The sequence below is a fragment of the Emydura macquarii genome, unplaced genomic scaffold (genome assembly GCF_026122565.2).
Source record: "Emydura macquarii macquarii isolate MOO-44397 ecotype Brisbane River unplaced genomic scaffold, CSIRO-AGI_Emac_v2 contig_480, whole genome shotgun sequence".
In the NCBI taxonomy this organism is placed as follows: domain Eukaryota; kingdom Metazoa; phylum Chordata; order Testudines; family Chelidae; genus Emydura; species Emydura macquarii.
In genome coordinates this window covers 220,855-234,959 of record NW_027130617.1, presented here as the reverse complement: position 1 = coordinate 234,959, position 14,105 = coordinate 220,855, and the positions used below count along the sequence as shown (strand labels likewise).

The window sequence follows — 14,105 nt, the reverse complement described above, 5'->3', positions numbered from 1 at the left end:
CTCCACCTTCCACGCTTGCCCCTCCCTTGCCCCGCACTCTTTCAGGCAGCCAGTGCCATTCGAGGCGCTAGGATGGAGTGTGGTCTCTGTTCTTCAGCCACACTATGACTGTCCTCTGCACGAGGTGGAGCCTTGGGCCCTCTTCCCCACTGCATACCTGCACAGCAGCTTGAATTTAAAATAACCGCCTGAGGTAAAACTTATCATCTGTTTGCTCATCAGTGAGTGACTGGAGTTACTTTTGTCTTTCATTTGCCTCTTCAGTCCTGTTGTGTGGCAATTCTCAGATACAGAGGGCAGACACCTGGATCTGGGCCATGGCTCACCCTAATAAATTGTTATGGCTCTGCATGCAGCCAGCTGGTGGTGAGTTCATCCTTCTTGTTTTGGTTCTGTTCCCTGATGCACACTGCTGTGACCTTGTCTGCACTGAGGATTTTAGGGAAATCTCCTACTCGTGCTCAACTACTGTTACAACTTTGCTGGTGCTAGCAAAGGTCAGAGCTCTAAGTGAGTTCAGGTGACCTGGTGATGATAACCCCAGCAGCCTTTCTACTTCCAGTGCTCCGACCCTTGCTAGGAACAGGACTAAAGCAATAGAAGGAGGTTTCCTTAGAGCCCTCAGTGTGGTCCCAACCTTTGAGTTTCCACATGCACTGTTCTGCTTGCTGAGAATTAGTGTTTGTTGAATTTTGACTTTTGTTTTTGCTGAATTTTGAACTTGTGCTGAATTTCATGAACTCTACATATATGGCTAACCCCCATGTCCAGTTCAACCTAAGTTTCACCTGCAAATAATTTTGCAAAACAATAAATAGATTCCTTTTATTCAGGTCTATTTTAAAATCACATTTGATTCAGTAGCTAGTGATAATTATGAATTGGGATTTGGTAGCACCTACTCAAGTATCTCAAAACACTCTCATGGCCTGATCCTTCGTTATTAAAGTAATTATGAGCAGGAATGCAACCTATCAGCCTCAACGACTTAAGCTTCACCCAAGGTCACACCAAAAGTTCATGACATTGCCCAGAACAGAAATCAGGCCCGTGCTGCCCATGATTTATAGCCTCTACAAACATTTTACAAATACTGCCCACAGAAACCTATTTCCCTCCACAAATCTACCTGCTGACATTTTTTTCAGTTCCAAAAGGGCTGTATGCTTCCTTTTAGCTATGGTAGGTGATGTCTGCACTCATCTTGCTAGAAGCTGCAGTTAGAACAGTGCAGTGCTCTGACCTCCAGATGCTTATCTCCCTGCCATTTGCTCACAGACAAAATACCAGTGTCTTTATATTAAAATCCGTGGCATTTGAGAGCTCCACAGACAGGCGCCGGCTGTAGTACAATATGAATGGAGTGGAATCCAATTGGTTTCAGCAAGTTTCCTGCTTGTAATTATCAACCCTAGCACCACACCTCGTAACATGACTTTAGAGCTCATTAATATTTCTTAGACGATGGGAAAGTTCCATTGGAAAAAAGGTTGTTGCTAGAGACATGATTCTGAAAGGGACCAGAATGTTACAATGCAGCCAGGCACAGAATAAAAAAATTAATGTAGGGTGAGGAGATGACATTTGCAATATAAAGACAATGCATTATTTTTTTGTGTGTGCTAAGGGGGTAATTCAGATATTTCAAGAGCCTTTTGAAGGCTTGATTAGAAAACCAAAAATAGTTCTTGGACAAACAATCTGTTTTGTCATAGCCTCCGGTTTGTCCAGATAGCTTTGAAAAGCTTTCTATAATGTGTCTAGAGCCTTCATCAATTGTCAGATTTAAAGCCAGGTTATAGAACATACAAAGTCCCAGCTCTGAACATACCCAAATCTTGCAGAATTTTGGTTCCAGACTCAAGCCACGTCTGCCAAAAGAATCAGTGAAAATACTCAATATCAGAACCCTTTAATCTCTACTTTAAATGGCAGATTGTAATTTTAGAGGTCATTTCTGACAATTGAATCCATACAGTCTCAGTTCCAGAGAAAAATATTTTCACTTAATTAAGAAAATATGTATAGTTGTTTTAAAATTATTGGAAAATTTTTGCACTAAAAAAACCCTGTTTGGTTTTCAAATGAAAAATACCCAGCTAGGAGGCCATAATATGTACAGGCCTAACCCATAAAAACAAAGACATTCAGTCCCAATCCAGCAAAACATTTAAGCACGTGCTTAACTTCAGTGCACATGAATAGTTTGAATTAAAATCACAGGGACAGCTCATATGCTTTAAGTTAATCACAGGCATAAATGCTTTGCAGAACCAGAGCCATTCTTCATCATGTTCTTATCTAATTTAAATAAAGAACACAAATATTCACCTGCGCACATGGTCCCAGTTAGCCGTGAGGAGAGAGGAAACACAGGTGAAGATGATAAATGTTTAGTGGGGCTTTGTAAAGAATCACAGCCAACGTTTTCTCATTTGGGTGCTTAGAGTTAGGTACCTAACTCCCTATTTAAGCGCAGAAGTGACCTCTGATTTTTCAGAGGTGCTGAGTGCTTCCATTTCCTGTTGTGACTTCAGTGGGAGTTTCATAGGTTCCGAGCACCAATGGAACTGGGTCAGGTCACGTGGCCAGCTGCCTGACAATAGACACCCGAATTTGAAAACGTTGGCCTTATATTATATTTTGCCCAAGCATGGCAGGGGTGAAAGAATCTTCAAACATTATAAACTGACTTGTTCTGATGAGTACAACTGCCCTGTGCTGGATGGAATATGTCAGACCTCCTCTAGCTTATCTCTGTGTGTATCTTACCTTCTAGTGATCGGCTTGAAAAGCAGACCCTGCCTCTCCATATATAGAAAATTAAGAGAAAACTCTTAGCTCAAACAGAGGAATTCTGTGTTTTTGGAGCAGTAAGTCATTATCCATGCTGCACATATATTATATTTGCTAGCAATCATAGTGTCAATACGTGTGCAGCCACAGATCATTACAAGTGGATAATTTTGTGCGTCATATGTTGCAATACTCTAACACAACCGGGGAGGAGGATGGAGTTTTAAAAAACTATCCTACTACTGCTGGAAATATTACATCAGTGCAAAAAGGCAGGGTGAAGAAGGTGAAGGCTTAGTTTTAGGCATGCAATAATATCCTCACATTGTGCTGAATTTATCTCAAATATAATTCTACTGTAGTAAATGGAATTGCACCTAGGATGAATTTGGCATATTAGATCTATTTTATCTGTTGCTGAGTGCCATCAAAACAGTTTTCTCTGTTGTCTCTGAATAGGATTTATTTTTGGAACTGCAGTATACATCTGTGATAATTTACACTTAAATGTTTGTCGCCTACTGGCAATGGGAGATTGGTTTCAACTGTGTCAAGTAAAATAATAAATGTGACTGGCTATCAGCAAGTAGCAGGCTCTTATACCAGGCTCTGTTTACTTAAGTAAAATGAAAGTGCAGTTGGTACAATGGAGAAATACTGCATTTTGCCCGCATATCCATCAAAGGTTTGTCAACCCAATTGATCTTCATTATTTAACAGCTGCGTGACACATGTCTAGGAAACAATTTCATACATGCAGGGCAGTATCATAGTAAAATAGAGAGTTTATGCTAAATTTTCCATTCTTTAGCTCTTCATACCTTCTAACCTCTTCCATTTGTGTCCGAATTACGAGAGAGATTTTTCAGCTATTTTAAGAATCGCATGCAACATCCTGATAACACAAAATAGCAGTGATAGCCCATGAAACTGGTAGCAACTGAAGCCAGTAACTCAAGCATTTGGTTAACATTACTGCTGTAGATTAACTGTGCATTCTCCACCTATGTATCAAAAGTTATAACCTTTTTAACATCCTAGGGAAATGAGATGAGGTTGGATGACTTCCCACTGTGATTCATAGTGTCAGGCCAGGATAATAACGGTTGGCAAGATCCTCTGACAGAGTAAATGAGGATTTTTATTACCAGTGGGGACACCTAAGGTTTTCATCCAATAATCCCTCTGACTTGTGCATTTAACACAACGCACAGCAAGGCGCAGAAAATAACAAAAACGTCTTCTGATAAATCATTTGGTTAAGTAGGCTTTAAAAGCTGGCATTTTACTGCTGAAGGAACAGTCAACTACTCCTTTATAGAATTACTGTTATTAGCCTCATTGCTGCTGGAAGCCAGGCCTGAGCAGTACATCAAAACATTGCAATCTCTTCTGCTTTGTATATAACACCTCTTTTCCTTCCTTGGCTTCCCCCTCTTTCCTCCACTTCTTAACTCTTATTGTACTGATTGCAAGATGGGAGGATCCCAGAACTCACGCTGCAGCCTCAGCCTGAATGTCTACGGCACAATTCAACAGCCCCTTAGCCTGAGCCCTGGGAGTTGGAGTTAGCTGGCACGGGCCAGTTGGAGGTGTTTAATCAGACACACCATCAGAGTGAAAGTCCCTGATTTTGGTGAGGATAGAGAGACTCAGAAACAGCAGAGCTCTGAGATAAAAGGAGAGTGACTCCAGCAGAGTGAGCTTCCTCCAACAGTCTGTTTTGCTCCTAATTCTTCATTTCTGTCCTTTTTTTTCTTTATGATTTTATTATGTGTCCGCCCCACAATCCTTTGTCTTTAAAGAGGATATCCTCCTTCCTTTCCACAGATCTCCTGTGCTATAGATGCCCTGGATCTAGATAACAGCACAGGTCAAACAAATACAGTTTTCTGAGTATAGTAGGAGGCCTAGGCCAAGTCTGATCAGTTCAGAGTAGCCATGCTGATTGTTAATAGGTTTTTCACTTCTTTCTCCTCTTTGGCTTTTCCCTGGTTCTGTCGTTTTCTCATGCCTGGGCCGAGACACTCACTGGCAGCAGCAGGGTGGCAGGAAGGCAACAAGCTTCCTTCAAATCCCATTCTCTTTGCACATGAGGGATATTAACTGGGGGCTGGCTTCCAAAGGAAGCCTGTGTCAGTAATGGAAATCTGCTTTTCCCTTCGCACTTTCCCTTCCTTGCGGGGTCGTTCAGATGGGGTTTTAAACCACATCTTTTATTTCTTATTCATTTCAATCGCTTGGAGCAACTGCTATATTTTTTTTTATACTGCCTAATGCTTTTTTTATTCTTACCTCACTAGAGATCAGCCACTAAATCTCTCTTGCTTTTTTTAAAAGCTTGATAGTGCTAACCCTCCCCGCCACACCACCCGAGAACAGAGCTCTGCACTCGGTGAGACTGTTTATTACACAGAATCAGAATGCCTACTAAAGCAATGGCCTGGAACCATGAAAGTGCTTCCCCATAGAGTGAATTACATGATAAGCCAGAAAAAAATCACTTGAATATTTAAGGACACGCGTTCCCAAAAAATGTGGCTGTGTGTAGTGGGATTACTACAAATGCTGTGCTGGAACCCAACACCGGGTTTTTTTTCAGGTGGCTTTGTTATCTAACTCCATGCAGTCATCAAGAAGTCAAATGAAATCCGATTACGATAATGAGTAAGTTCATTGGTTATAGTTTTTCAATAACATTAACAATCAAGCCAAATTTGTCAGGCACTGGAGCTAAACTGCAAGTACCAAAAACAAGTGCTTGCAGCCACTGAATGTGCAAAGAATGTGGGTTTTGCAGACATTATGAATGCACATTTTTGTTTTGTAGATTTAAAATGGAAGGATGAAAGTTTGGCTCTAAATATCTATTTTTCTTCAAAAGGAAAAGACATTTTCCCCTAGTTCTTGACAGAGAACTTCCTTTACGCCTGTTGCTTTATCACAGTGATCTTCTTTGGAAACCCATGTAATTTATCTATCATCTTTCTAAGGCCTTGTTATCATAGCACCTATCTGATCAAGAAGGCCTACTGTCAATAGTCAACTCAGTGATGCAAGGTGCCGTCAAAGGCTGAGTAAATTGCCTTTCCAACACTCTTAGCCACTAACAGTTTGAAGAATGAGGAACTGGACATGGGGAATGAATCTAAGTCTCTTGCATGGCTAAATGTAATGCTAATTACCATTTGGACAAATGTCCATACTTCTGAAGTGCACTCTCTAAATATAAAATGTCTGCATCACTTAAAGGGCCAGCCTGACTACTTATCAGAGGAAGGTGAAAAGATATTTTAGAATATGTTGAACTTACTGAAATACTATTCCCAGTTTCCATGCTGGAGGGAACTTTCTGAACTTTGAGTTTCATTCAGAATCTTTTCCCAGGTTTTGAGCAAGGGTGTTTGACTGGGGAGTCAGCCACATAACAGATTGCAAGTGCATGACTGAGAAGTGGTGCAGGAAAATGAGTGGTAGTGGAAACTACTGGATAGAGTATGTGACATCAGTATGTTATATTATGCATAGACTAGCAGAGAAAACAGAAAGAAACTAGAAGTAAACTTTATGAGAGGCAAAGTCAGGTACAGTATTGTAGGTGAGAGTGATCAACTGAAAAACCAAGGGGGGGCATGGAGGTCCAATAAAATGGAGAAGGAGAAAGAGGACTTTCAGCTGGGAAGGGTATAGAATAGCCTACAGAGAGAGGAAAAGAAAGAGATTGAATCAAGCATTTGAAAAAAGTCTGAAAAAGAAACACTTTCTCAGCAAAGGAAAAAGTGAGAGAGAAGAGGCTGTGGAGGCAGAGGAAAGAGATCCTGAAAAGCAAATGCAAAGGCCAAAGAGCATTCATTGCCTGCTATGCTCAGCAGATTAAATCCAGTCTAAGGGATGTCAGTCTAAAGTTTTGAAACTTTCTGTGCCTGAAGATAACACTCCTATTTTATTTGATTAGCAAAACACATGGTGTTGCCTTCTGAGCACATTCAGTTTAAGAAAGTTGCTTTAAGAGGAAAGTTTTTCAAAGTCTGTGAAGTAGGTTGATCTTTGTCTAATGTTCTGTAGATTTTGTGTAATGTGAAACTTCCTGAATCCTCCCATATCTAGCACCACTAGCCAAAACTGACAGTGATAACCCATACAGCAGCAACACTCAGCAGAGAACATGATCCAGCTTTGTTATGCAAATGTGAGTAAATAAACAGTGAGAAAGGTATCTTGGAACATAAAATAAAGTTGCTCTGCATGTCAAAATGAAAAAGATGTCTCCAATAGAGCTTACCCGTGTACTCAGCTGGGCAGATGCACTCATACTTGCCTATCTGGTTCAGGCATGTAGCCCCATTCAAGCAGGGATCTGAAACACATTCATTTACTTCCAGGTCACAGTGCTTGCCTTGATAGCCTGGGACACAGTAGCAGGAGTACCCGTCAGTTCCTTCCCTGCACAATGCTCCATTGTGGCACGGATTAGAAATGCATACATTGAAATCAGTCTCACACAGCATGCCCGTGTATCCTGCACTACAAACACAGGTAAGGCCAGCCAGGCCGTTCTGACAAGTGCCTCCATGTCTACAAGGGTTTGTGTCACACAGGTTGATGGCTGTTTCACAGGTAGTTCCACTGTACCCAGTGGGGCAGTCACAAGTAAAGCTGAGGTTTCCTGCAGTGCTTAAACAGGTAGCATTTTGAAGACAAGGGTTTGAGGAGCAAGGATCATCAGTTTTATTGCAGTCTTCCTCCAAAATGTCAACTGTGTCCACACAGCGGCAGGAATCATCCTTAGCAGCAGCATCACATGTCGAGTTCTTTTGGCAAGAGTTTGACAGGCACCTGGAATCATTTCTTATGCTAAGTGACTCTAGGAAGGAAACACAAAAATTACTGATGGCAACTATTTAAGTGAGCACAGCATCAGTTCAGGGCAAGAAGTGAAGAATATTTTATCCAACTCAAACAGCACAAGGAATTTAAGTAAGTTGAAATGTAGGTGAATTACCAGGGTTAATATTCTCCTCTTACAGAGTGCTATGAGATCTTTCTTGCTCATTAATAGGCAGGACTTAGAAGACTGTGTCTCCTCCAATTGACAGGGAGCACCTCATTGACCCTATCATCACAAGGCATTGCTTCAGTTCCCATTCAGAGGAAAGGCTACCACCTGGGGAGTCATCAGCACCACTTCTTGCAGCACCTTGGCGTTCTATCATTGAGATCTGACCCTGATTCACCCCAGCTTAGTTTGTAAGGTCTAATAGGATCATTGGAGAGATGATGTCAACAGCCCAAGAGATATTGCTGCAGGATGTCTGTTATCCACTATGGTCCCAATTCAGCAAACCATTTAAGCGCATATTTAAGTTCATCTCTAGTAAGCAAAGCACAAAAGCCTGTTCCTAAATGCTTTGTTGAACAGGGATGGACCGCTGACATGGACCTGGGGAAGCAATCCTGTCATTGCCTCCTACCAAGCTGGTAGGTAATCCTAACATAGACTTTAGACATAATGACTCAAATGTCACAGCCGGTGATGGCCCATGAGTGGAAATAGAGTGATTAATTATTGACACATAGCACATGGAAGAATATAGAAGGTGTGGAAATAATGACATTAAAAGCTTAACACATATATAACATTTAAACTGTTACTGATCAGACTGAAAAATCTGATTTAAAATATTATGATTACAATTTTATCCCAATGTAACTTTTTTGCAGTTGCCACCGAGCTCTGAACAAATATTGGAATGTCTAGTGAACATTTGAGTGGCCTAGAACAACTTCAGTGATGACAAAATAACACCCCTGGAACTGTGCAGCATTCTGGGCCAAAAGAAACCGTAAAACTGTTTAAAAAAAAAAAAAAAAGTATATCACCAGATTGGAAAATCCATGTTTATAACAACAACAAAAAAGATGCTGTCACATCTGGGCTGAGAAACTGTTAAATAAAGCTGAATGGACCTTTCAGAAAGAGGCTAATGAGTCAAGAGACAAAAAAGACGCATGTGTGTTGGAGAATACATATTATATGAAATAATCTGTGTTGCAGTCCTGGTCTGAATACATCATATTAGTCTTTTTTCCCTCTTTCAATTTCTGCTCTGGAGTTCTGTTTTAGACATATGCAGTATATATTTGTTGTATTGTAGCTACTTGATAATGAATGGTGGGTTTGTTATATGTGGGTGAGCTGACCCTTTAAGGGGAATTCAGGCTCAGCTACCACCAGTCTCTAATTTCTTCTTGGGTCTTGGGACTGAGAGTCCAGAGAGCAGATGACTGAGAGGTAGGCCAGCTAGGATATATAAGAGGCAATGTGCTTGGGGTGGGGGGGCAGATGATATTGGTAGGAAAAGCAATGAGTTGGGAGACTCATCAATAATTGGGCTCTGCAGACAGATCAGGGATAGCTCACTGCTGAGAGATTTCTGGAGTAGAATAATGGCAGGCTGGGGAAATGTACCAAGAGCCAGGGGAGTTCCCTGTAGAAAGGGAGCCAAGAACTGAGCCTGGCTACAGAGGTCTGAGGAAGGGACTGGCAGCGTAGGAAGTGGCCTGGGGGAAGACAAGCAGGGTGGGGTGTTAGGGAATAAGACAGCCACTTCACTCTCCAGGGTGCCTGGATGGGAGCTGAGGGAAAAGGAGAGCCTAGGCTCCCTGACACCTCAGCTATATCACCTGGAGAATGTGAGCTGGCACAATCAGTCCAGAGAGGGAGGGAGCCACACTATCTAGAGAGCCCTTGCATTGAGGGATGAACAACCGTTTAGCCTGGGAAGGACAATGGGACAGTGGTCAGTCTGTAATACAAGAGTATCAGGACCCTCTTCACTGAGATGAAAGGACTAGGGCTGTTTATCTGGGAGGCCAATAAGACCAGTCACAGAGGACAAAATGGCTTGTGTAGCACAGCAGGGCCACACTGTGACTCAAAGGGTGGGATTTATGAAAGCACATAAGCAATTTAGGAGCATACGTTCCATTAACTCTCAATGGGTTTTATGCTCCTAAGTGAGTTAGGTGCATTTGGAAATCCACCCTCTGAGTCACAATCTGGTGTTGGTTCCCCTCCCCACACACTTTGTTCTATGAGGGAAGTTATGCACAGTTTTCTTCCTGATGCAGGTTACTTCCCCCTCAGGTGTGCTGGCTACTGTATGGGGGTGGAGGGATAGGGTCAAAGGTCTACTTACTCCCCACCCACCTATACAGGATATGACCTGTGGTGCGAGTAAGCCATGCCAAGGGGAATGGGGACATGGGTGCAGAGGATGGCTCAGGTCGAGTGATAAAAGGCAGCTATTGGGAGAATAATGTCTCAATTAACATAGCTGGAAAAAAGAACAGGGTAAGTGAAGAAACATTTTAATGTTCTTGGGAGCTAAATTTTGGCAGCTTTACATAGAGATCACCTTATGAGCCCTCACATGTTCCAAACGAAGCTCTGCAAAGAATGAGCCTTTTCCATTCTCAACCAATTAAGATCACTTGAGCAGTGACCTGCTCTGACAGAGATTCTTAAAATTAATGTTTAACATTAGAAAAATTCAAACAAAGCACTGATCACTTTCGATTTAGACTGATTGACACATGAAGTAATTATCTGAGTCTCTTTAAAACATCACTACATTAATCTAATTACTAGAGAAATTAGTGCCAAGCCTTTTACCCCATGGTTAAGGCCTTTTGATGTAAGTAAGATACTTGGCAGTACACTTCACAGGAGATGGAATATATTGGGCTCTCTCTGTTTTCTACACTAAATTCTTTGCAGTAAAGCTTGCCACCTACTGGTCATCATCCATACTACTAGAAATGGTGTAAATAGTTGAACATTAATGAGATAAGAGTTAGAAGAAACTAGCCACATTTAAGAGACTTTTAGAAATAAAGGGGCCAGATCTTCCCTCAGAAAACTAGTGTAAATCCATTGAAGTTAACAGGGTTGCACCTGTGTAACTGAGAGCATATGACCAGTCAACACTGAAAAATGTCTGATGTTCTCTCTTTTTAGAGATTTTTGCCTCAGTGGCCAGAATCCACTCTCCTGATGTTGCAACATAATGTTATGTGAATGCCTGGCCATGTGCACCTGAGGACCAGATTTGACCCTTCAAGGTTAAACCAATGGAACAATAACAGAGATGAAGATTTTAGAGTGAGATATTTCAAAAGAGCCAAAGTGACTTGGCACAGTTCCACGGATTGTCAATGGGACTGACTCACTTAGGTGCACAAGAAAATCCCATCTTAATACATCTGCTTTAGGGGTCAGTTTCTGCTAGCATCTGTCCTGTTCAGAGCTAGCGGCTTCATCTGGTTTTTTGGTTTTGTTTTGTTTTTTTAAACAAAAATAAAAAAAATTTTATGGATAAAATTAACAGACACAATAGAGTAAATGAATCCCTCAGCTCTGATTCTAGTCAGGTCTTATTTTAACAATTCTTATCTTTCCAGAATGAATGACTTCAGGTTCAAAGGGGAACAACCACTGCCCCCAATAAGTTGAATTACACATCCACTTTGTTATTAGGCCATTTGCTGGTTTCTTCCCTAACCTTCGCCCAACACCCCCTCTGATTACTCATATATTAGTAAGGACTCCTCTGAACCCCTCCTCTGTCCCTACTGTCCCTCATCAACTAGGCTCCAATCCCAGCACTGACTCGCTTGTCCAGCTGTGCATTGCACCATGCCACCTGCACTCCCAGCAGACACACAGCTGTTACAGAGTCGGTTTCAGAGTGACCTGGCCTATTACTATCTGGTACCTCCCAGAGTGACTTTTGTCTGTTGAGAAGGCAGATATGGTGTTCTCATCTTTCATTCCAGTTAGTCTCAGAATCTTTGCAAGGCTGGGGTTCAGCCCTTTTTGCAGTCTCACCTCCCACCCCCACCCCCACCCCCTTGCCCAGGAGGGATTTTTTAATATACTGACAAAAAATTATCTTTGGTCACTGTCAGGATATGAGAGGTGGGTGCAGACTTGCCAGTATGTAGGCACACTAACCAGTTGCCAGAAGTTGCTTCCCCTGGACCATTAAGGTCTTGTCCTTGGGCAAATCTGAGGCATGGATCTGGAAAGACTAGGGAACTAGGACAAAAGTTGCAACTGTGAGTCCACACTGTTTTCCACCTCTCTCTCAGCACCTTGACTGGCTATGCTCCTGGTTCTGCCTAGTGTCTAGCATTGTTTTGCTAAAATGACTGCTTGAGACAGGCTGTTGAGATTGGGCTATTTGCATTTAAAATGTACATTTATACAACGTTTTTCATCCCCACCTCTCACAGTGCTTTCTGAAAGTGCTATGTATCACTATCCCCATTTTACAGAAAGGCACTGAGTAATAAATGAGTTGCCCAAAGTGGCAGGCTGAGTCAGCTGCAGAGCTGGACTTGGAACCCAAGTTAGATGACTTGTCGCTAGGCTTAGTTCACTGGGCCACGGCAGCACTTCACAACACTTGGACTTTCTATAGCATGTTCCACTGAGGATCTTAAAGCACTTACAAACATAAATCACTTACTGGTAAGATGATTAGGTAAAAGTTTTCTTTTTTTTTTTTTTTTAAAAAGCCTACATGTGTAGCTAGCAGTCAGAGAAGTAAAACAACTCTTTTGTCCTGCAGAACTCTGCTGGGTTGTTTCTGATACATATACACAATCCCAAATAAAATCCTTCAGCAAAGACTTGTTCTCTCTGGACACATCTCCATAAGGCAGCTAAATATTGTAACTAGTGGCAGGAGCTTTTACTAAATTTCAGTCACTAAAGGCCTTATTAATCAACTCAAGTCAGGCCTGGACTGTGCTAACTGATTCATAATGGCCTGCAGATGCTGCTTGTTAGCAAAGCCATTCCTCAGATGGGTCTGTTTTCTCCTGGAGAAGAGCCTTAATCTTCACTGGGGTTCTCAACACCAACAGCGGTAGGGTCCTCTGACGTAAGCTACAGATGTTTTCTGACCTTCTCAAAGGAGTTGGTGTATTTCCTATGGGAAGAACTCCCCTCCAGAAGACCACTAGATCCTGGATACACTTTAAAGTCATCAGTATTGACAAGCATGTGGTGCTTGGCAGGGCACTTGGTTTCCGTTTATTGAACACATAGCTAGTGTTTCACTTGTCCATTAAATTAAAATCAGGAAGGTTAAATTATTCTCTCTCTCTCTCTCACACACACAGAGCAAGGGAGATCAGAGTGAAGACTGGCATTCTGTCCTTACCCAGACCTTTTGTTTTGGTATTGCACAGATCCAGCAGTTCATGACTATGCATAGTTCACCAGAGGGGAGCACCATCCCCTAGTGTTGCCTAACACACTGTCAGATGTATGCATATTTAGATTAGCATGTTTAGCTTTACACCTGCCACTGAACTGTTAGCGTGTATTTTGTCCTGCTGCAGCACACATGCTGGACCATTAGTTGATTGCCGAAACTTTCCAATTTTTAATCGCCTTTAGCGATAACTATTTAATTCCTTAATTATTAATTATTAAGCAGGGATTACATTGGAGAAGGAGAAATTGAGTGCTGCTCTACTCAAGTTCAACCACAGTCCCTGTGTATATAGGCTGGGATTTTTTGCTAAAATGATCAGCAGCAAAATAGTTAATCATGTTGACACGGGGATAATCCTCATTAGCTTTCAGAAGTGACAGCACATTGAGATGAACACAGCAACATTGGCCTCTCTTAGAGCTACCCTTTCAGTTTGTCTGGGGACTTGGCAAAAGCAGATGGCACTGGTTCATGTTCACAAGGATTCCTTTGCAACCAGATGAGTCTAGTAGAGAAGTGCTTGTACAACAAACTCCTGAGTAGCTGCTCAGTCCTGTCCCTGGTGGTGGGAGTCGGAGCCATCCTTCAACATTTGTTGTTTGTTTCTTGTTTAAACAAATCTGTCACTGAGAGTATGAGTCTGTGTCACTGAAATATCAGGTTCTCTGGTTTGAGTAGGATTTTGAAAGAATTAACATTCAAGTAGAAGTGTATGCATTGCTCAAAGTGCTTAGCACTGCATGGGAGAATGCTTGGCTCTGATACACCGAGACACATCTCAGTTTATCTGCACTGTATCAGTGAAAAGAGATGGTTCATAAATATGCTGTGAGTCACTGGCAAAGACAGCCCCAGAAGGCTGTGCCTATGCATTAAATCTTGGCATGGCACTTAAGGAAGTGCTGGCGAACATGAGAACATAGACACATAATCTGGAGACCAGACAAAGAGATAGGGATTGATTTGTCTCTGTCATCTTTAGCATGAATTGGAAGGAAGGGATGTTATGACTGGATCAGC

General features: G+C 41.9%; 1 protein-coding gene across 1 annotated transcript in view; it reads right to left on the bottom strand.

Moving 5' to 3' along the window:
• The window catches only part of CRB1 (crumbs cell polarity complex component 1), a 103,498-nt gene extending 95,489 nt beyond the window's left edge, over positions 1-8,009 (bottom strand). The window contains exons 1-2 of the mRNA XM_067538270.1: positions 7,961-8,009; positions 7,079-7,660 (exon numbers count right to left, since the gene is read on the bottom strand). Of these exons, the coding sequence (XP_067394371.1) occupies positions 7,079-7,660; positions 7,961-8,009 (631 nt within the window). The remainder of the gene's footprint in view (positions 1-7,078; positions 7,661-7,960) is intronic.
• Positions 8,010-14,105: the final 6,096 nt, after the last annotated feature.